This window comes from Varroa destructor, unplaced genomic scaffold (assembly GCF_002443255.2).
Source record: "Varroa destructor unplaced genomic scaffold, Vdes_3.0 BEIS01000005.1, whole genome shotgun sequence".
Classification (NCBI taxonomy): domain Eukaryota; kingdom Metazoa; phylum Arthropoda; class Arachnida; order Mesostigmata; family Varroidae; genus Varroa; species Varroa destructor.
The window spans coordinates 36,715,589-36,729,235 of record NW_019211458.1 but is presented as its reverse complement, the minus strand read 5'-3'; the positions used below and the strand labels follow the sequence as shown (position 1 = coordinate 36,729,235).

Below are 13,647 nucleotides of genomic sequence, written 5' to 3'. Positions count from 1 at the left end.
CCGCGCACGAAACCCGATGATTTTTCAGTCAATTTTAGTGGGGTTTTAGCTTTTAGTATGCCCAGTACATCTAGTTTTGCATTGTCACGGATGGACATGGCGAGTGTACACAGCCTTACAAACAAGCATTTAACTGGACAAAGCTGGTAGCGGAAAAAGCTTCCCTTACGCGCGTGGAGCGCCTGTCGTGTGTGAGGGTTTTTTTATTTACAAATTTCTCTGTGTGTGTTCGAAATCTGGTCGTCTGGACAGACGTCGGGTGAAAAGAAAAAATTTTGAATTTCCTCGCGGCCAATTGCGTACTCAAATCTAAATTTCGAGATCGTTTTGTGACTCTGTTAGTGTCTTCGGTGATTCTCCTTGGCTGAACGATCATTAAGTTAGCTTAGCAGCGGTCAAATGGCGACCGCTGTTAATTAAAAAGGCTCTTCCGAACGAGATGTAAAGTGAAGCAGCAGCACCCTTCCCCAATTTCCGAATGTGCTGTGGCCCTTTTCAAAAAATAGCATACTGGTATGTTCTCTGTGCTTCGCCGATCCGGGGTCTGTCTGCCAGAGTCTCTCTGTTAAAGTTAACAGAGAATAGCGGGCTGACCCCTGACCGCAAAATATTTTCGTCTTATATCTCTCTCGCCAATCAGTTACCCCTGTTGGGTAAATGAGGCGCGCCCTTGTAGAAGTCGCCTAGCATCTGTGTAAGTGTCGAATAATTAGTTGTGTGAACTCTATATTTCAAAATTAATCTACTATCCGTCTCCTTGGTAGCTTTGACAAAAGATTAGCGAGCTCATATCCTGTCCATCCACTTCATCAGACTCGAACTGCGAACTTTCATGAAGTGAAGCAAAAAAGCTGAGAGTAATCTCAAAGTAAGTTTACAACGTTCATTTTCGTAATCGACCCCATCCTCAGCTTTCTTGAATAGAACGGAAAGACATGTCAACTTTAGGAGTCTCTAGATCAGGCCGCATTCGTAAGAAATCGGCAAAAGTTGTTGAGATGGAAAACTTTGATGGGGAGGAAGGTGAAGATAGCAATCGACCAGCATTCACAGCAACGACAACAATTGGTTCTGGAATGGCGATATCTGGTGGTAGTAACCATCCTCAACAACATCACCACCTCACTCAGCCCCAGTCAACAATAAGGCATCAAACTGGATATACCGATTCAAAAGGTAACGAGTCGGGATCACGAAATCCTTCATCCGGTTTGTCTTCGGCTGTCGTCGTGCGTAAAGGTGTGACAGCTATTTCAGTCGGAGCCGCCGCTGCTCGTAGGCCAGCTAACCAAAATCACAACAGTTCTTCCCAACATCAACAATTACGACAAAACAGACACAACATGAACGTCAACAACAGTCATAACTACAATAGCGGTGGCGCCCACGTAACGTTTGGTAGTAATAGCAATACTCCGAGCAACAACAACAATCAACATAATAGTCAGGTTAGAGACAACTGTAAATACTGCTAAAATCTCTATCTTGGAGGAAATTAAATACTTGGACTGTGTTAATTGTAGTGCATCTAGCTTCGATAAGAAAACAGCGTAAAAGTTGAGGATTCATTATTTCTATGGCGACTGTTATTATATAAGAAGCGTAGAGTGGAAATTTCGTCGTTGTTCCTTTTAATAGTGTCAGCTCGTTTTCAGCTTAATCTTGTCGGTAGCTAGGATTTAATGTTACTGGCAATCTTGAAGTTTCACGTTCGCTGAAGTACCGAAACAGTTAATACAGATAATGTGCGTATCTTCGCAATTATTAAGAAATTGTATTTTGAAAACCAGTCTCAGTTCTCAGATCTCAATATCTTTTCTAATTTCTAGTGTTTTATAGATTAATTTTTGTGGGGTTTTTCAGTTTTCCGTTGATAATTCTTCGTCCACATCATCCGAATCAGAATCCGATGACTCTTCAGACAACGATTCGGATTCCGACGAGCTTCCCTATCCGCTGCAGAAGGTAACGGCTCAACAAATGGTTCAGCTGCAGGCGCTGCAGAAAGGGCGCAGGCCAAAACAGGCAGCACCCCAACGAAGTCGGCAGTATTCTTCATCGAGTACACATGAATACGATCCACCGTATAATCCGAAAACGGGAACCTCCAAGATATCGGGTTCTACCACATCTTTACATAAGAATCCAACTCGAAAGCTTTCTCCAAATCAGCCACAACGAGCGATCCTACTAGATGGTCAACACCATCCACTACACCAACAGCATCCACAACACAAAATGCATCAGCAGCGCCATGCTCAGCAACCAATGCGGATACCCGCTGCAGACAGTGAGATGTCAAGCAGCAACGAGGAAGATTCCGATGAAGAGTCTGACTCAGGCGATTCTTTAATAATCGATAGTGGGGACGGGTTTGCCAAGAAGGCTCCGATACGGAAATTGAAATTGTCGCTAGCGACGGCAACTGCGCTGGCAACCGCGCAACGCCAAAAAATGCGTCAGCGTCAAGAGGAGGTTGAGGACGAGCCAAGTGAAGACAATGATGATGATGATGATGATTTCGTCCCGTCAAGCGCAAAACGGAGAAAACCCAGTGGGCAATCAAGTCATCCGCCAGCCATCGCAAAGAAAACCGCTGCGCCGCCCCCCGAGAAGAAATCCGAACCTTCCGAAAAGGCTGAGCCGAAGAAACCGAAAGCACCATCAGCCTATGTCATGTATTGTAGTGACATACGCAAAAAGCTACTAGCTGAAAACCCAAGCCTGACGTTCGCTGAACTTAGCAAACGTATGGGCCAAATGTGGAATCATTTGCCAGAGAAAGATAAACAACTTTGGAAGCGGAAAGCCAAATCTTTACAAGCCAAAAACGCTAGCGGGCTTATTACTACGGGTAAACAGCCAATGCAGTCGACGCCAACGCAGGTCAAAATCAAAGCAGCGGAAAAAAAGGCACCTGCAAAAGCGCAGCCGGCGCACCCACCCGTACAAAAGATCCCTTTATCAACCAAGGCAAAGACAACCATACCTACAGCTCCAAAGCCAGTAGCTGGTAAGACAACTCTTAAATCCACAACCTCTGCTCTCAAGACGACATCTGCCAAGGCGCTCCCCAAGTCTGCCGCTAAGGGAAAATTATCTGTGGCTCCATCTGCCTCAACAACTTCCACAATCGCCTCAGCCGCATCGTCATCGTCCTACTCCTCTTCCAATCTGCAAGCATTAATTAGCAACTACCAAGAGTTACTGGACAAACCAGTGGAGGCACCTCCCAGACCATTTGGCCACTCGCCACTTGATGCAGCCGCGCACCTCAAACTACTCGGGGAATCGCTCACGACGATTGGTACTAACCTGATGGAGCACCAGGGCCCGATTGCCGTGTCGGGCAGTTTGTCGGTGCTGTTGGATAGCACGCTGTGCGCGCTCGGGCCTCTGGTCTGCTTGACGGCGCAGCTTGATGAGCTGGATGGGTCTCGACCGGAGACGCTACGAAATATCCTTAATAACATTGCCTATATTATGCCTGGTCTATAATTTAATACAAGGAAACGGCGGAGGCCCTGTATAGCAGCCGAATGTAGAATTAAAAAAAAAAGAGACAAGTAATAGCAATCGAATCTAAACGGATTCGTCCCATATGTGTTGCATTACATGTTTGTTACATATGTATATAAACCTGTACAAGGAAAAGTGCCCAGATGCTATAATAGATTTATTAAGAACCATCCTGTCATCGACATCGTCAAATATATTGATATTCAGCGCCGGAAATTCATTCACAGAACAGCTGCATTAACAGCTTGCAATACAGATTGTACGATTTGTGAAGGTAATGAAAACTTTTGGAATGGCTAAAGGAATATGACTGATGGAATGCATTCCCGCAATTTTGTATTGAATACACTTTGGTCAAGCGCCAAGGAGCTGCTAAGATAGCGAAGTTGAATTTTCGGAACATATGAGAACTGATATTATACTATTTTTGCAAACTGAAGAAAGCCGTCACATAAGTCCCGTACCAGTAGCGTCTCGTTACGAAGGAGGGCTGTTTCATTTGTTCAGGTTCTACCATCACGCACGCATGGGATCGTAATGACGCTCTGTAGGCTAATGGATGATCATGTTAGCAGCGCACATTGCCGAATTGAGTTTCCGATTCTATGGCGAAATTGGCCTGTTGCTATATGGTTTGGAAATTTCTTTAAGCTAGAAGGATTACTACTCTGATTTTGAGACTCTTCTTATTGTCACACGCTCACACACTATTATGCACGGCTTATGGCTATTTCATGCAGCTTTTCGAAACCCCAAACAACAGGATTGAGGGTTATTCCTTTTTTTTCAATATAAACACGACCCAACAAATCCGGATATACCCATTTGACTTCATTATACAATGTCAGCACAACAGATACGGCGAATATTGTGCATTTTCATTTGATTTCTATTGAGATTTGTTACAACATTAGCTGTTCAGCTTATAGAACAGATTAGAAACACTTGAACATCTATAGCATCTATCAACGTCTATAACTCCCAGTTAGTCGGCTATGTGATAGGACACTTCAAGGTAAAAGCCAGAATGCTTACCAACCTGTGTCAAAAAATTTGTTATTTTCTAAAGGTCCAAAGGTAGTCGCGTCGCCTGTATTCATTTGCGAGAAAAAAAGTTTTTTTCCTGTATATAGTAGCTTTCTGTAAAGAGTGGCGCCATTGACGTATTGTATGCACCGTCGGGAAATGCCATCACATATGTAATAAAACATTGACCTCCCTGTGATCCCATTCATGAAAAAAAAAAAAAGAAAAAACGATGATTTGTGAAAACCAAAATCGTTGTGTTCACGTTGTTTGATAAACCGTAGTAGAAAACGGAAAGGATATGCAACAAGCAGAACTGAATATAATGTATATATTGGTGTAAATAAGTTATTTTATGAGCTAGTGAAAGCGAAGAGAATTCATTCGAAACCCAAATGTATCTCAGAAACAAAAAAATAAATTGTCTTATTTTCTATGGGCCTCCTCCTATTCACGCAAAACAGCCGTAATTTAATCCAGTATTTGAGATCGTATCGCCAGCAAACGTTACATAAATGCAGTTATATTAAGCGATACTCAGTCACTGAGGGAAATTAGGCTAAATTTTTTTTGTGTACGAAACATGCGAAAACCCTGTATGTATGTATGTATGTATGTATGTATGTATGTATATGTGAGTACTGGTAGATACGTGACCGTATCGAAAGAAATCACGAATAGATCATGTGTTGTGTATCAGTGAATGTAGACATTTTATATATATATATATATATATATATATATATATATATATATAGAGAGAGAGAGAGAGAGAGAGAGAGAAAGAGAGTACACTACTGGATTCTATATAGCCTGTACGCATACATACCGCTACAGAATTTAGTTTAGAAGAAAACGCCATAATAAAAATTGTCAAAGTCATCAATCTGACAGAAGAAACCAAGATTGTAAATGAAGAATCATGGTAAAATAGTCAATTCATCATACATTATATAAGATGTTTTGTGTATATGTATATCTTCTCACCCCATCCATCTGGTAAAATTTAGAAAGTAAAAGAAGGGCAGAAGGAAAGAATCGAATTAATAAATGACATTCTGTATATTATATCGTCAGTAAGCACCGTTGAGGTCTTTTGTGGTCGGGATTTATTTTATAACCATTTTCAAAAGATATCTTCCAAAGTGCACATAGACAAATAGCTGAGTTGCAGCTAGCTCTGTCCACCTGATTTTCGGGCTTAGGTGGATTGATCAAACGTAGCATTTCTTCCACCTCATTTCCTTCCCAGCTATCAGTTTGATCTCCCTGCATGCGAGGTTTACGACCTTATGATGCCGAATTCATTAATCACCCTACCACACATATTGTATTCTGTATTTATCTTTAGCTCAAAGTGCTCTGTCTACCTCATAATTTGACTGTCCCTTAATCCATTTTACTAAATTCCTAAAATTCCTCTAGATCTTGACGTATATTTTCTTTTTATATACTGGTTTGTCGTCCTATTTTCAGCGTGTTGACCGCTGACGTTTTGTGCAATACAATGTTTGTTAATTCAAACGCTGAAATCGGCCTTTATCATTAAGATGTTATATCATATAAGCAAATAGTAGTAGAGATAGTAATGACACCAGGAATAATTACCAAACAAACGCTAATGATTTATATAATAATATCAATTTGTATTTCTTTCCTTACGAACGAACCCCCAACATATTTGCGGAACCACTTTTCAGCGCGGGTTCCCAATACATTTTACTATGTTTTTCTCTGCGTTGCATTTAGATCTATTGGACGTTGCTTGATTCCTTCAACGTATATACCCATCAATACTTCGTTATAGTCAACTAGTCCACTAGCCGTTAGTACATGTGCTGTTGAAGTTCTTTCTCTCTGAAAACAATCCATAGTAGCAATAGAAACAGTTGCCTTCCTTATGGTACCATCATAATTACTGTTGTGTTCGAAACAATATTCTTTGTTTGTTTTTTTTTTATAAAATAGATATACAGTATATGGAATATAACATGAGTTTCATGCACGTGTGCTTTGTTTCCTCTTTTTCTCGCTCTTCCTATATATATATATATATATATATATTTCAAGCATGACTATCCAACGGAGGTAAGGATGAGTTCAGGGATGGCAGGATCGGTTGATCGTACAGCCATATTCATCGTGACACCCTCCTTACTTTCGATGAGCGCCAATCTTGAACGGACAAGAATCTTATCGCCGCCCCGGAACACGCCAGCTAATAGCAGCGTATGCGTGGCTTTACCCTCGGGTACTTGATCGGACCGTTCGCAAGCGTGCATGCCTAGAAAGCCTTGTATATTCTGAATCGCCTGTGTCAAGGTCGAGTAATTGGAGAGAACGAATGTGTCTTCCAGTTCGCTTTCAGGACCCATCTCCTCCCAGCTGCCAGAAAAGTCGGCAATAGCCACCTTGAGCACATAGTCCGATAGCGCCAATTCAACATCCTCCAGAACGTACTCATCGGGGTATCCGTCGGTGTCGTCTGGCTCGCCCGTTGCTGGGTCGCAGTCTTTTACTACATACTTGAGCGTGTTCGAAAAGGTCACATTGCAGGCCACCTCGGGCTCTTCAGGGATTGCGTAGCAGACAAAACATGAACCAGTCTCCTGGTAAGCTAGCTTTTCGAGAGGAACCTGTAACACAACTTTCCAGTCAGGATGGACGGCTACGGTAGCCACCGAAACCTCTGAAAAATGCACAAACATGGAATAACTAAAGGACGTGAATAACATATGGCCAACCAATATACAAAAAAGAATCAGCTCCGTAAGGGAACGCATGGAAAAAGCTTAGTATGAAAGTGAAACACTTTTGTTAAAAACGTAATCACTATTCTAATAGCTTTTTGTACATTCAACTCACATAGCACCATAATTGAATAGCACCATCAAACCTTAGGGTTAGAGAGACGATGGATATATCTCGCCATTTACAGAACTGAACCTGAGGCCAGCGGAATGGCTTTTAGTAGAAGTAAAAGTGATCGTTTCAATAAACACAGAATATCCGTTTTGCAATTTAGTTGTGACACGTTACGTACTTTCGAGCAGTTGGTCGTTGACTGTGTTTGTGCAATTGAATTGAAGTACAACATGGTGATCGAAAACATGCTTCACCACCTGAACGACATACTCCGTTTCCGGTTCTGTGAGTGCTACCGGGGGCAGTGTACGGAACACCTTTCCCAAATGGGCGAACTGAGGCACTTGCAACATCTGCAAAAGCAACAAATATGCAAATCAAATTGTTGGCATGTAGATCCACGATTACAAATAGCTCATTCGAGGAATACTCTCATATAATTGATATGCAATAGATGACAACTTTCTTTGTAGATAAATCAAATAATAAATCATGATCAAAGATAAGCATGACCAATAATAGCTACAGCAGATAATTTTTCTAGTTGTAAAATACCTCCTCCTGATGCACGTTCTTTCCTGGCGTCATCTTCTTTTCCGGCGCAGCAGTGGGAGTTGCTGTCTTCGCCTGTTTCGCCGGAGGTTCGTACTTCACTAGGCTCAAATCGAACGGAGTCTCCATCTCCGTCCTCAGATAGTTGTACAGGGCTTTCTCAAGACCGCTAACCGATACGGTCAGTTCCTGTAAAATATCGCTTGTTCCCTGCTGTAAAATCTGTAGGTAATATGCGGCCCGATCACGAACCTCGTCGTCCTCATCGAGCAGACTCCGCTCAAGGAGCACGATTACGTTTTTAGCGAGGGTCGGACACTGCGCGCCGAATTGGGCTAGAGCACTAACGGCTGCCGCACGAACCTGCGCGTTCTCAAGAATTAATCGGTTGTAAATAAACCGTACGTATTTGGTCGGATTTGGCGTTTGCGGGCCGCGTGTAGCTAGAAGTGATAGAATCTTCACTGCAAGACTCGTGTGCTCGCAGTCTTCAATAAACTCGCATAAATGACCCAAACCTATTTCCATACTGTCCTCGTTGTTGTTAATCACATCGATAATGGTATTGACGATCGCTTTCTTGTACTCGTAGCCACCTTCGTCCCGGAGCATATTAGCAAGGAATGTCATCATCGTGCCTTGTTTGCTGGGGAACTTCTCACACAGCGATTGGATGCTGTCTACTACGACCACTTTGAATTCATCGCTGATCTCCGACATAAACGTAGAGATCTGCTTCATTAGTCGTTCGACCGAGCTCTCATTAGCGGCTGTCTTCAATAGTGTTGTAATAGCTAACGTCGCAATTGAACGGTTAGTGTCTGAAATCAACTGTTCGAGATCCATATTACACCCCATTACTGTGCTCGGATGACTGATCGCCACCCTATTCAGGGTGCGGACAGCGGCAAAACGGAGTATCGGCTTAGGCGAGCTCAGGAACAATTGCAGAACCGATACCGCCGCACTCACTTCAGAGGGACTGGATGAACGCATATTGACGATAGAGTGCGCAGCCTCGTAAACGACCATATCGTTCTTGTGACGCAGACAGGATTCGACAAAGCTGAACATCGGTGAGTCTGTGCCATAGCCTTCATCTTGAATCATCTTACAGGTCAACTTGATAAGCATACACAGTGCGTATGGCGATTTGAGTGTATATTTTGTATGTTTGGAAATTAGCTTCGAAACTGCCAGCTTATCGTTCTGCCGCATCTGGTACAACAGGCCCAAAGCATGGTATTGCACCTGCACAACGAACGCAGGATTGGCTGTTAGTATATGCTATATTGTCAATCGAGATGAGCAAATATAGAAACAAGATAGCTAAAGTACAAATCCACAAAGTCAACGTTGTTGGAAACATGGAGATACTGAACTAAGAGGCGAATCTGTTTTACGAGTTCAGACAGAAAGAACAACCATAAATGTCGCTAATTCAACCTCAACATCAGAACCACCAGAATAATATCTACAGGCTAGGTGAACTACTTATCAACGTAGCATACCATTGGATCGTCGGAATTTAACGCTTCTTGAACCTCATTCGGCCATCTTCGAACGATATCAGCACAACCCTGATCGAGCAGGTGAATGCAAGACACCAGGGCGCCTGAAGCAACTGAACCATTTTTATCCACAATCGCCTGCTTCATGTAACGTTCTACGGCCTGTAGAGTTCCCGTATCGGCAATTTTGCACAGTGCACGAATTGCAGCCGGCCGATACAGCTGTTCTTTTCCTGTTGAATACAAAAGTTAGTTTACTGAATTGCTTCTGTTAATTAGCTCGATACTGAGTCGCGATTATTTTTATCTAATCAAAACTGCTACAATGTGCAAGGGGTCTTTGTTTCATGAAGAACTAAAGCTTATCCTCGATGCAATATCGGCTTGAATTATTACTAACCAACATACCGGTCATATCCTTGGTGAGTGAAGATGTGACAATAATCACATCATTAGCTGTGGATGCGAGTTCCTTTATACCAAGATAGACAAGTCGGCGGAGCATCGTATCCGACGACTGAAACAGTCGCGTCATCGCGAAAAAGGTATCTGTCGCTTCGGCTGCAGAGAGCTTTTCTCCTTGATTAAGCAGGTACAGTAGCTTTGTCAATACCTGACACATGAATGAAATAATCATAAAAAACTGCTGTCAGATTTATAAGTGGTCTCTATCTAGGTCGCATGCCTAGAAGATGTGATAGCAAAAATAAAAGGATTGGGAATGATAGGTTAAGTTTCGAACATAAAATGAATGTGTAAAATAAAACTACATGATGATGTAAAAAAAATGATCTGTCGAACCTTCGAATTAACATCGTTTAAGCTTGCTCCCTGAACTTCTTTAATGAAGCATTACGTGTGGCCGAAGAGATGTTTAGTCACCAACTTTTTATCATGTTGATAAAAAGCTATATAGTTGAAGAAGCTGTAACCCTGAGCGGTTACTGGTATTAATCATATGACCAACTAGTCATTTATTTTAGCATCCTATATCTGTCAAACAGCGACTGTCACTCGTAATATTACCATATTGCAAAGCTTGAATAAATACATCTAAGAAATTTTCATTGTCCGTTAAGTGGCATTGCTTTGCCATATGCAGTCCTATCTCCTGCAGACACCTGCACTCTCAACTAATTCTTTCGAACAAAACTCAACAGCTACCAGGCCTTCAAATATATTTTCTATTCTACAATTGTGACAATGGTAACATTCCTTATGCCTCCATTAGGTCACTTTTATAGCTATCGGTTGTAGAGCATACCTAACATTTTTGAGTAAAATGGATATCAGCTGAACCAGGCGAAAGTCGACGATATCTGAATCATGCATACATACGATCAAGTCTCTGGAGCATTTCAGTTAAAGGTTACCTTAGCCCATATCGAAATCAATAGTTGACAAAAACGTACACCCACCTGTGACGATTTTTTTGGATCGACAGGACTCTTAGTAAATACTCGAGCCTCCTGAAGAACTGAACTGCGTTCTCCGGCCCACTTATTTCCTGCCATGCCACCATCCTCATCATCTTTCTTGTCCTTGCGGGAATGCATGATCTCGAAGCTTCACAGTGGTATTCCTAATTATCCAACTGCTCGATCTCTACGAACGCAGGTAGCCAAGAGTGGAGGTTTGCTAAGATGCCGAATAATAACTACGTAGAATATATAGCGTCCGGAACAGTCAGTGCACCGTCCGTTCCGGCACGACGGCCCTTCACCAATAGCACAGCACTCACAGCTCACCACAGTGAGAATCGGCCTTGTCGTGAATATAAGAGCGACTAACGAACACACAGTAAGCAGCGAATGACACGCACACTGGGAGATAGATGCAGAACGGTGCTTCGGCGGAGCGATATAGCCAGCTCCGGTTATACATTCAACAACAAAGGCCACTGCTGGAAAATAGCCGTCACCTGTATAAGCACCGCTAATGGACACCTTGCACCGCTGCGTTTCCCCATTCCCATCAACACCTGATGGGAATAAAGAGAGTAAAATTGGTGGACGTTTAGATGTCTGCTTTCTAGTGCTGAATGAAGGGAATAACGGAAATCGGAGTTGAATGACCAGCCATTAAGGCTAGTTGTATTGTGCTCACGGTTGATGCCGCGCGAAAGATTAATTTTCGCGTGGACCACAGAGGCTGCGATAGATCTATATTGTATTGTTTCTGTGTAGTGATTCATACACACTAATATATATGATCTGTCAGCACTAGCCGATAACAGCACGCATAAGTCAATGCTTGTTGTTAAGATGGCCGACTTCGCCCATTATTAACTATCACTGGCAACGGAAAATTACAATCATAGTTTGATAACATACGGTTTCGCAGCATATACTATCCCATAAAGGAAAGAAATATCAAATACGCTTTTTGGGCTAGATTATTATTTTATTTCTTCCTGTTCGTCACGTGGACGATGATAAGATTCTATGCTATTTACTGGATGCCTTTTGATACCTAAATGATAACTATGCGTAAAATTAGCCATTTGAAACTCGAAAATTAACAACTGCGAAGGCCTAAGTAGCAGGAAAAAGCTAATGAAAATCTGAACAAATGCATTACTTCGCTGTCACAGGTGCGCCTATAAAAGTCTTTTGCCACGGTCTCACAACCCGATTTCCGCGCAGCGCGGTTACGCGCCCAACGATCCAAGTCACAGATTAGGTCACAGATCAGTTAGGCATTGACTGAATTTATTGTGTAAGTTAATTATTAGAAAGCACTGGTAAAAATGACGTCAAATCCTGTTTCTATTAGCTCTGCACTAATTCAATATAAGTTATGGTTCTGTGTAGTGCCTATACCTAGTATACGACAAACGGCAGCTCACCTGTACGTGGAACAGCTGACGATGCTATGCTGCAAGAGCCGAGTTCTGCGTCTATCTCTGTTTGAGTATATCAATAAGGTTTCGTGTACAGAACCGTTCGAGCTACATCTGATTTGGCCAGGGGCTATTTTGGTTTTTAGCTGTAGGAACTTCTGTGAAGGTTGCACATCTGTAGTATACGAATAATCTAAACTTAGCGCACGCCCATACAAGTGAGCTCGTTTGTAGGTATGAGGGAAAAAACAATGATGTTTAAACAAAGGTTTCTCCTTTGCTCATTCATAACTTAGTATTTATCCTTTTAGCTATAATAAACGCCAATAGCTATTTTATTGGTATAGGAATATTTTTTTCAAGGCTTCTGAAGATGTTCACATAGATTATTTTTATTTATACTGCATTGTTGCTTGTATCTATAGCGAACTGATACCGACATTTCTGGTGTAGCAGGATCTGCGACAATGGCAAAAATATCTTATTGAAGTATTTCATTCACAAAATTGTGGCCCTGATGTAAGGCCAGATTTTTCTCGGTGAAATGTGAATTTTGATCACGATGTAAACAGTTAAAGCTAAACCTTCGCTCAATGCAACCCAAAACATTGAAAGCCAGGTGACGTTAATAGATAACGGATCGACAAGAATCGATGAATTTTTTAAGGTTCAAGATTCATATTGGGGATTTTACTTTGGATGTTCCCATTATATTATATAAGTACCAAACTGTTTCTGTATGGTGATACACAGTAAAGAGTTTTATCGTAGGTGTGCATAAGTAATATGGTCCGAGACACAGACTTTAATCGTAGATAGTACTTATTTTGTAGTAACTTCATTTACTTCGAAAAATCAGGCAACGTATATTTTTGCATGGATTCGGACTGGCCGACGAATGCGAGCTGTCTATCATCGTGATGAGTCGCTTGAGTTCCTGCAATAAATGCGTGCTAAACTTCACTTCAAAAGGTGTCTTTGACTTTGGAAAGCATCATTTCAGAGCCTTTGTTTATTATTCCGCATACGCTCTGTTGATCTGTACAGATAAAAGAACCGACATCTAGAGCCTACAAGATACGTCCCCCATAATTGTGCAATCTTCTAAAAGATAGAAAAAATATTAAAAATGAAATTGTCGCTTATTTTTCGTATATGCATTGCCTACTGGGCGACTGCGGATCCTCCAGTGAACCACCTTTCAGGACGTGTCTGATCACCATAAATGAACTGTACACTGCTTCCGTTAAATGGGCGGGTTGTGATTCGATGATGATTGATTTTTTCGTAGATCCCTATATATATATATATATATATATATATATATACATA

The 13,647-nt window shown here is 41.8% G+C and overlaps 2 protein-coding genes and 1 long non-coding RNA gene across 3 annotated transcripts in view; 2 read left to right on the top strand and 1 right to left on the bottom strand.

The window, feature by feature from the left end:
* The first annotated feature begins 152 nt into the window (after positions 1 to 152).
* LOC111251835 (uncharacterized) lies at positions 153 to 4,979 on the top strand. The gene is made up of 2 exons (XM_086989256.1): positions 153 to 1,448; positions 1,864 to 4,979. The coding sequence occupies exons 1-2, from the start codon at positions 936 to 938 to the stop codon at positions 3,496 to 3,498; spliced, it is 2,148 nt and encodes a 715-aa protein (XP_086845382.1). The 5' UTR covers positions 153 to 935; the 3' UTR covers positions 3,499 to 4,979.
* Positions 4,980 to 6,146: 1,167 nt separating this feature from the next.
* gammaCOP (coat protein (coatomer) gamma) lies at positions 6,147 to 11,304 on the bottom strand. Its single transcript, XM_022806054.2, has 6 exons — positions 10,892 to 11,304; positions 9,882 to 10,086; positions 9,474 to 9,706; positions 7,966 to 9,213; positions 7,589 to 7,763; positions 6,147 to 7,234 (listed from the first exon to the last, which is right to left on the bottom strand). The coding sequence occupies exons 1-6, from the start codon at positions 11,027 to 11,029 to the stop codon at positions 6,621 to 6,623; spliced, it is 2,613 nt and encodes an 870-aa protein (XP_022661789.1). The 5' UTR covers positions 11,030 to 11,304; the 3' UTR covers positions 6,147 to 6,620.
* An 893-nt stretch (positions 11,305 to 12,197) lies between these two features.
* LOC147755630 (uncharacterized) overlaps positions 12,198 to 13,647 on the top strand; it is a 3,906-nt gene continuing 2,456 nt past the window's right edge. The window contains exon 1 of the long non-coding RNA XR_015327785.1: positions 12,198 to 13,287. This is a non-coding gene — a long non-coding RNA (uncharacterized LOC147755630). The remainder of the gene's footprint in view (positions 13,288 to 13,647) is intronic.

Excerpts from the sequence above, each read along its gene's own strand:
- LOC111251835 (XM_086989256.1), top strand. The coding sequence starts at position 936 with ATGTCAACTTTAGGAGTCTCTAGATCAGGCCGCATTCGTAAGAAATCG. Across the intron at positions 1,449-1,863 it reads ACAATCAACATAATAGTCAG|TTTTCCGTTGATAATTCTTC; the intron begins GTTAGAGACAAC and ends GGGGTTTTTCAG.
- gammaCOP (XM_022806054.2), bottom strand. The coding sequence starts at position 11,029 with ATGCATTCCCGCAAGGACAAGAAAGATGATGAGGATGGTGGCATGGCA. Across the intron at positions 9,707-9,881 it reads ACTCACCAAGGATATGACCG|GAAAAGAACAGCTGTATCGG; the intron begins GTATGTTGGTTA and ends TGTATTCAACAG. Across the intron at positions 9,214-9,473 it reads TAAATTCCGACGATCCAATG|GTGCAATACCATGCTTTGGG; the intron begins GTATGCTACGTT and ends TTCGTTGTGCAG.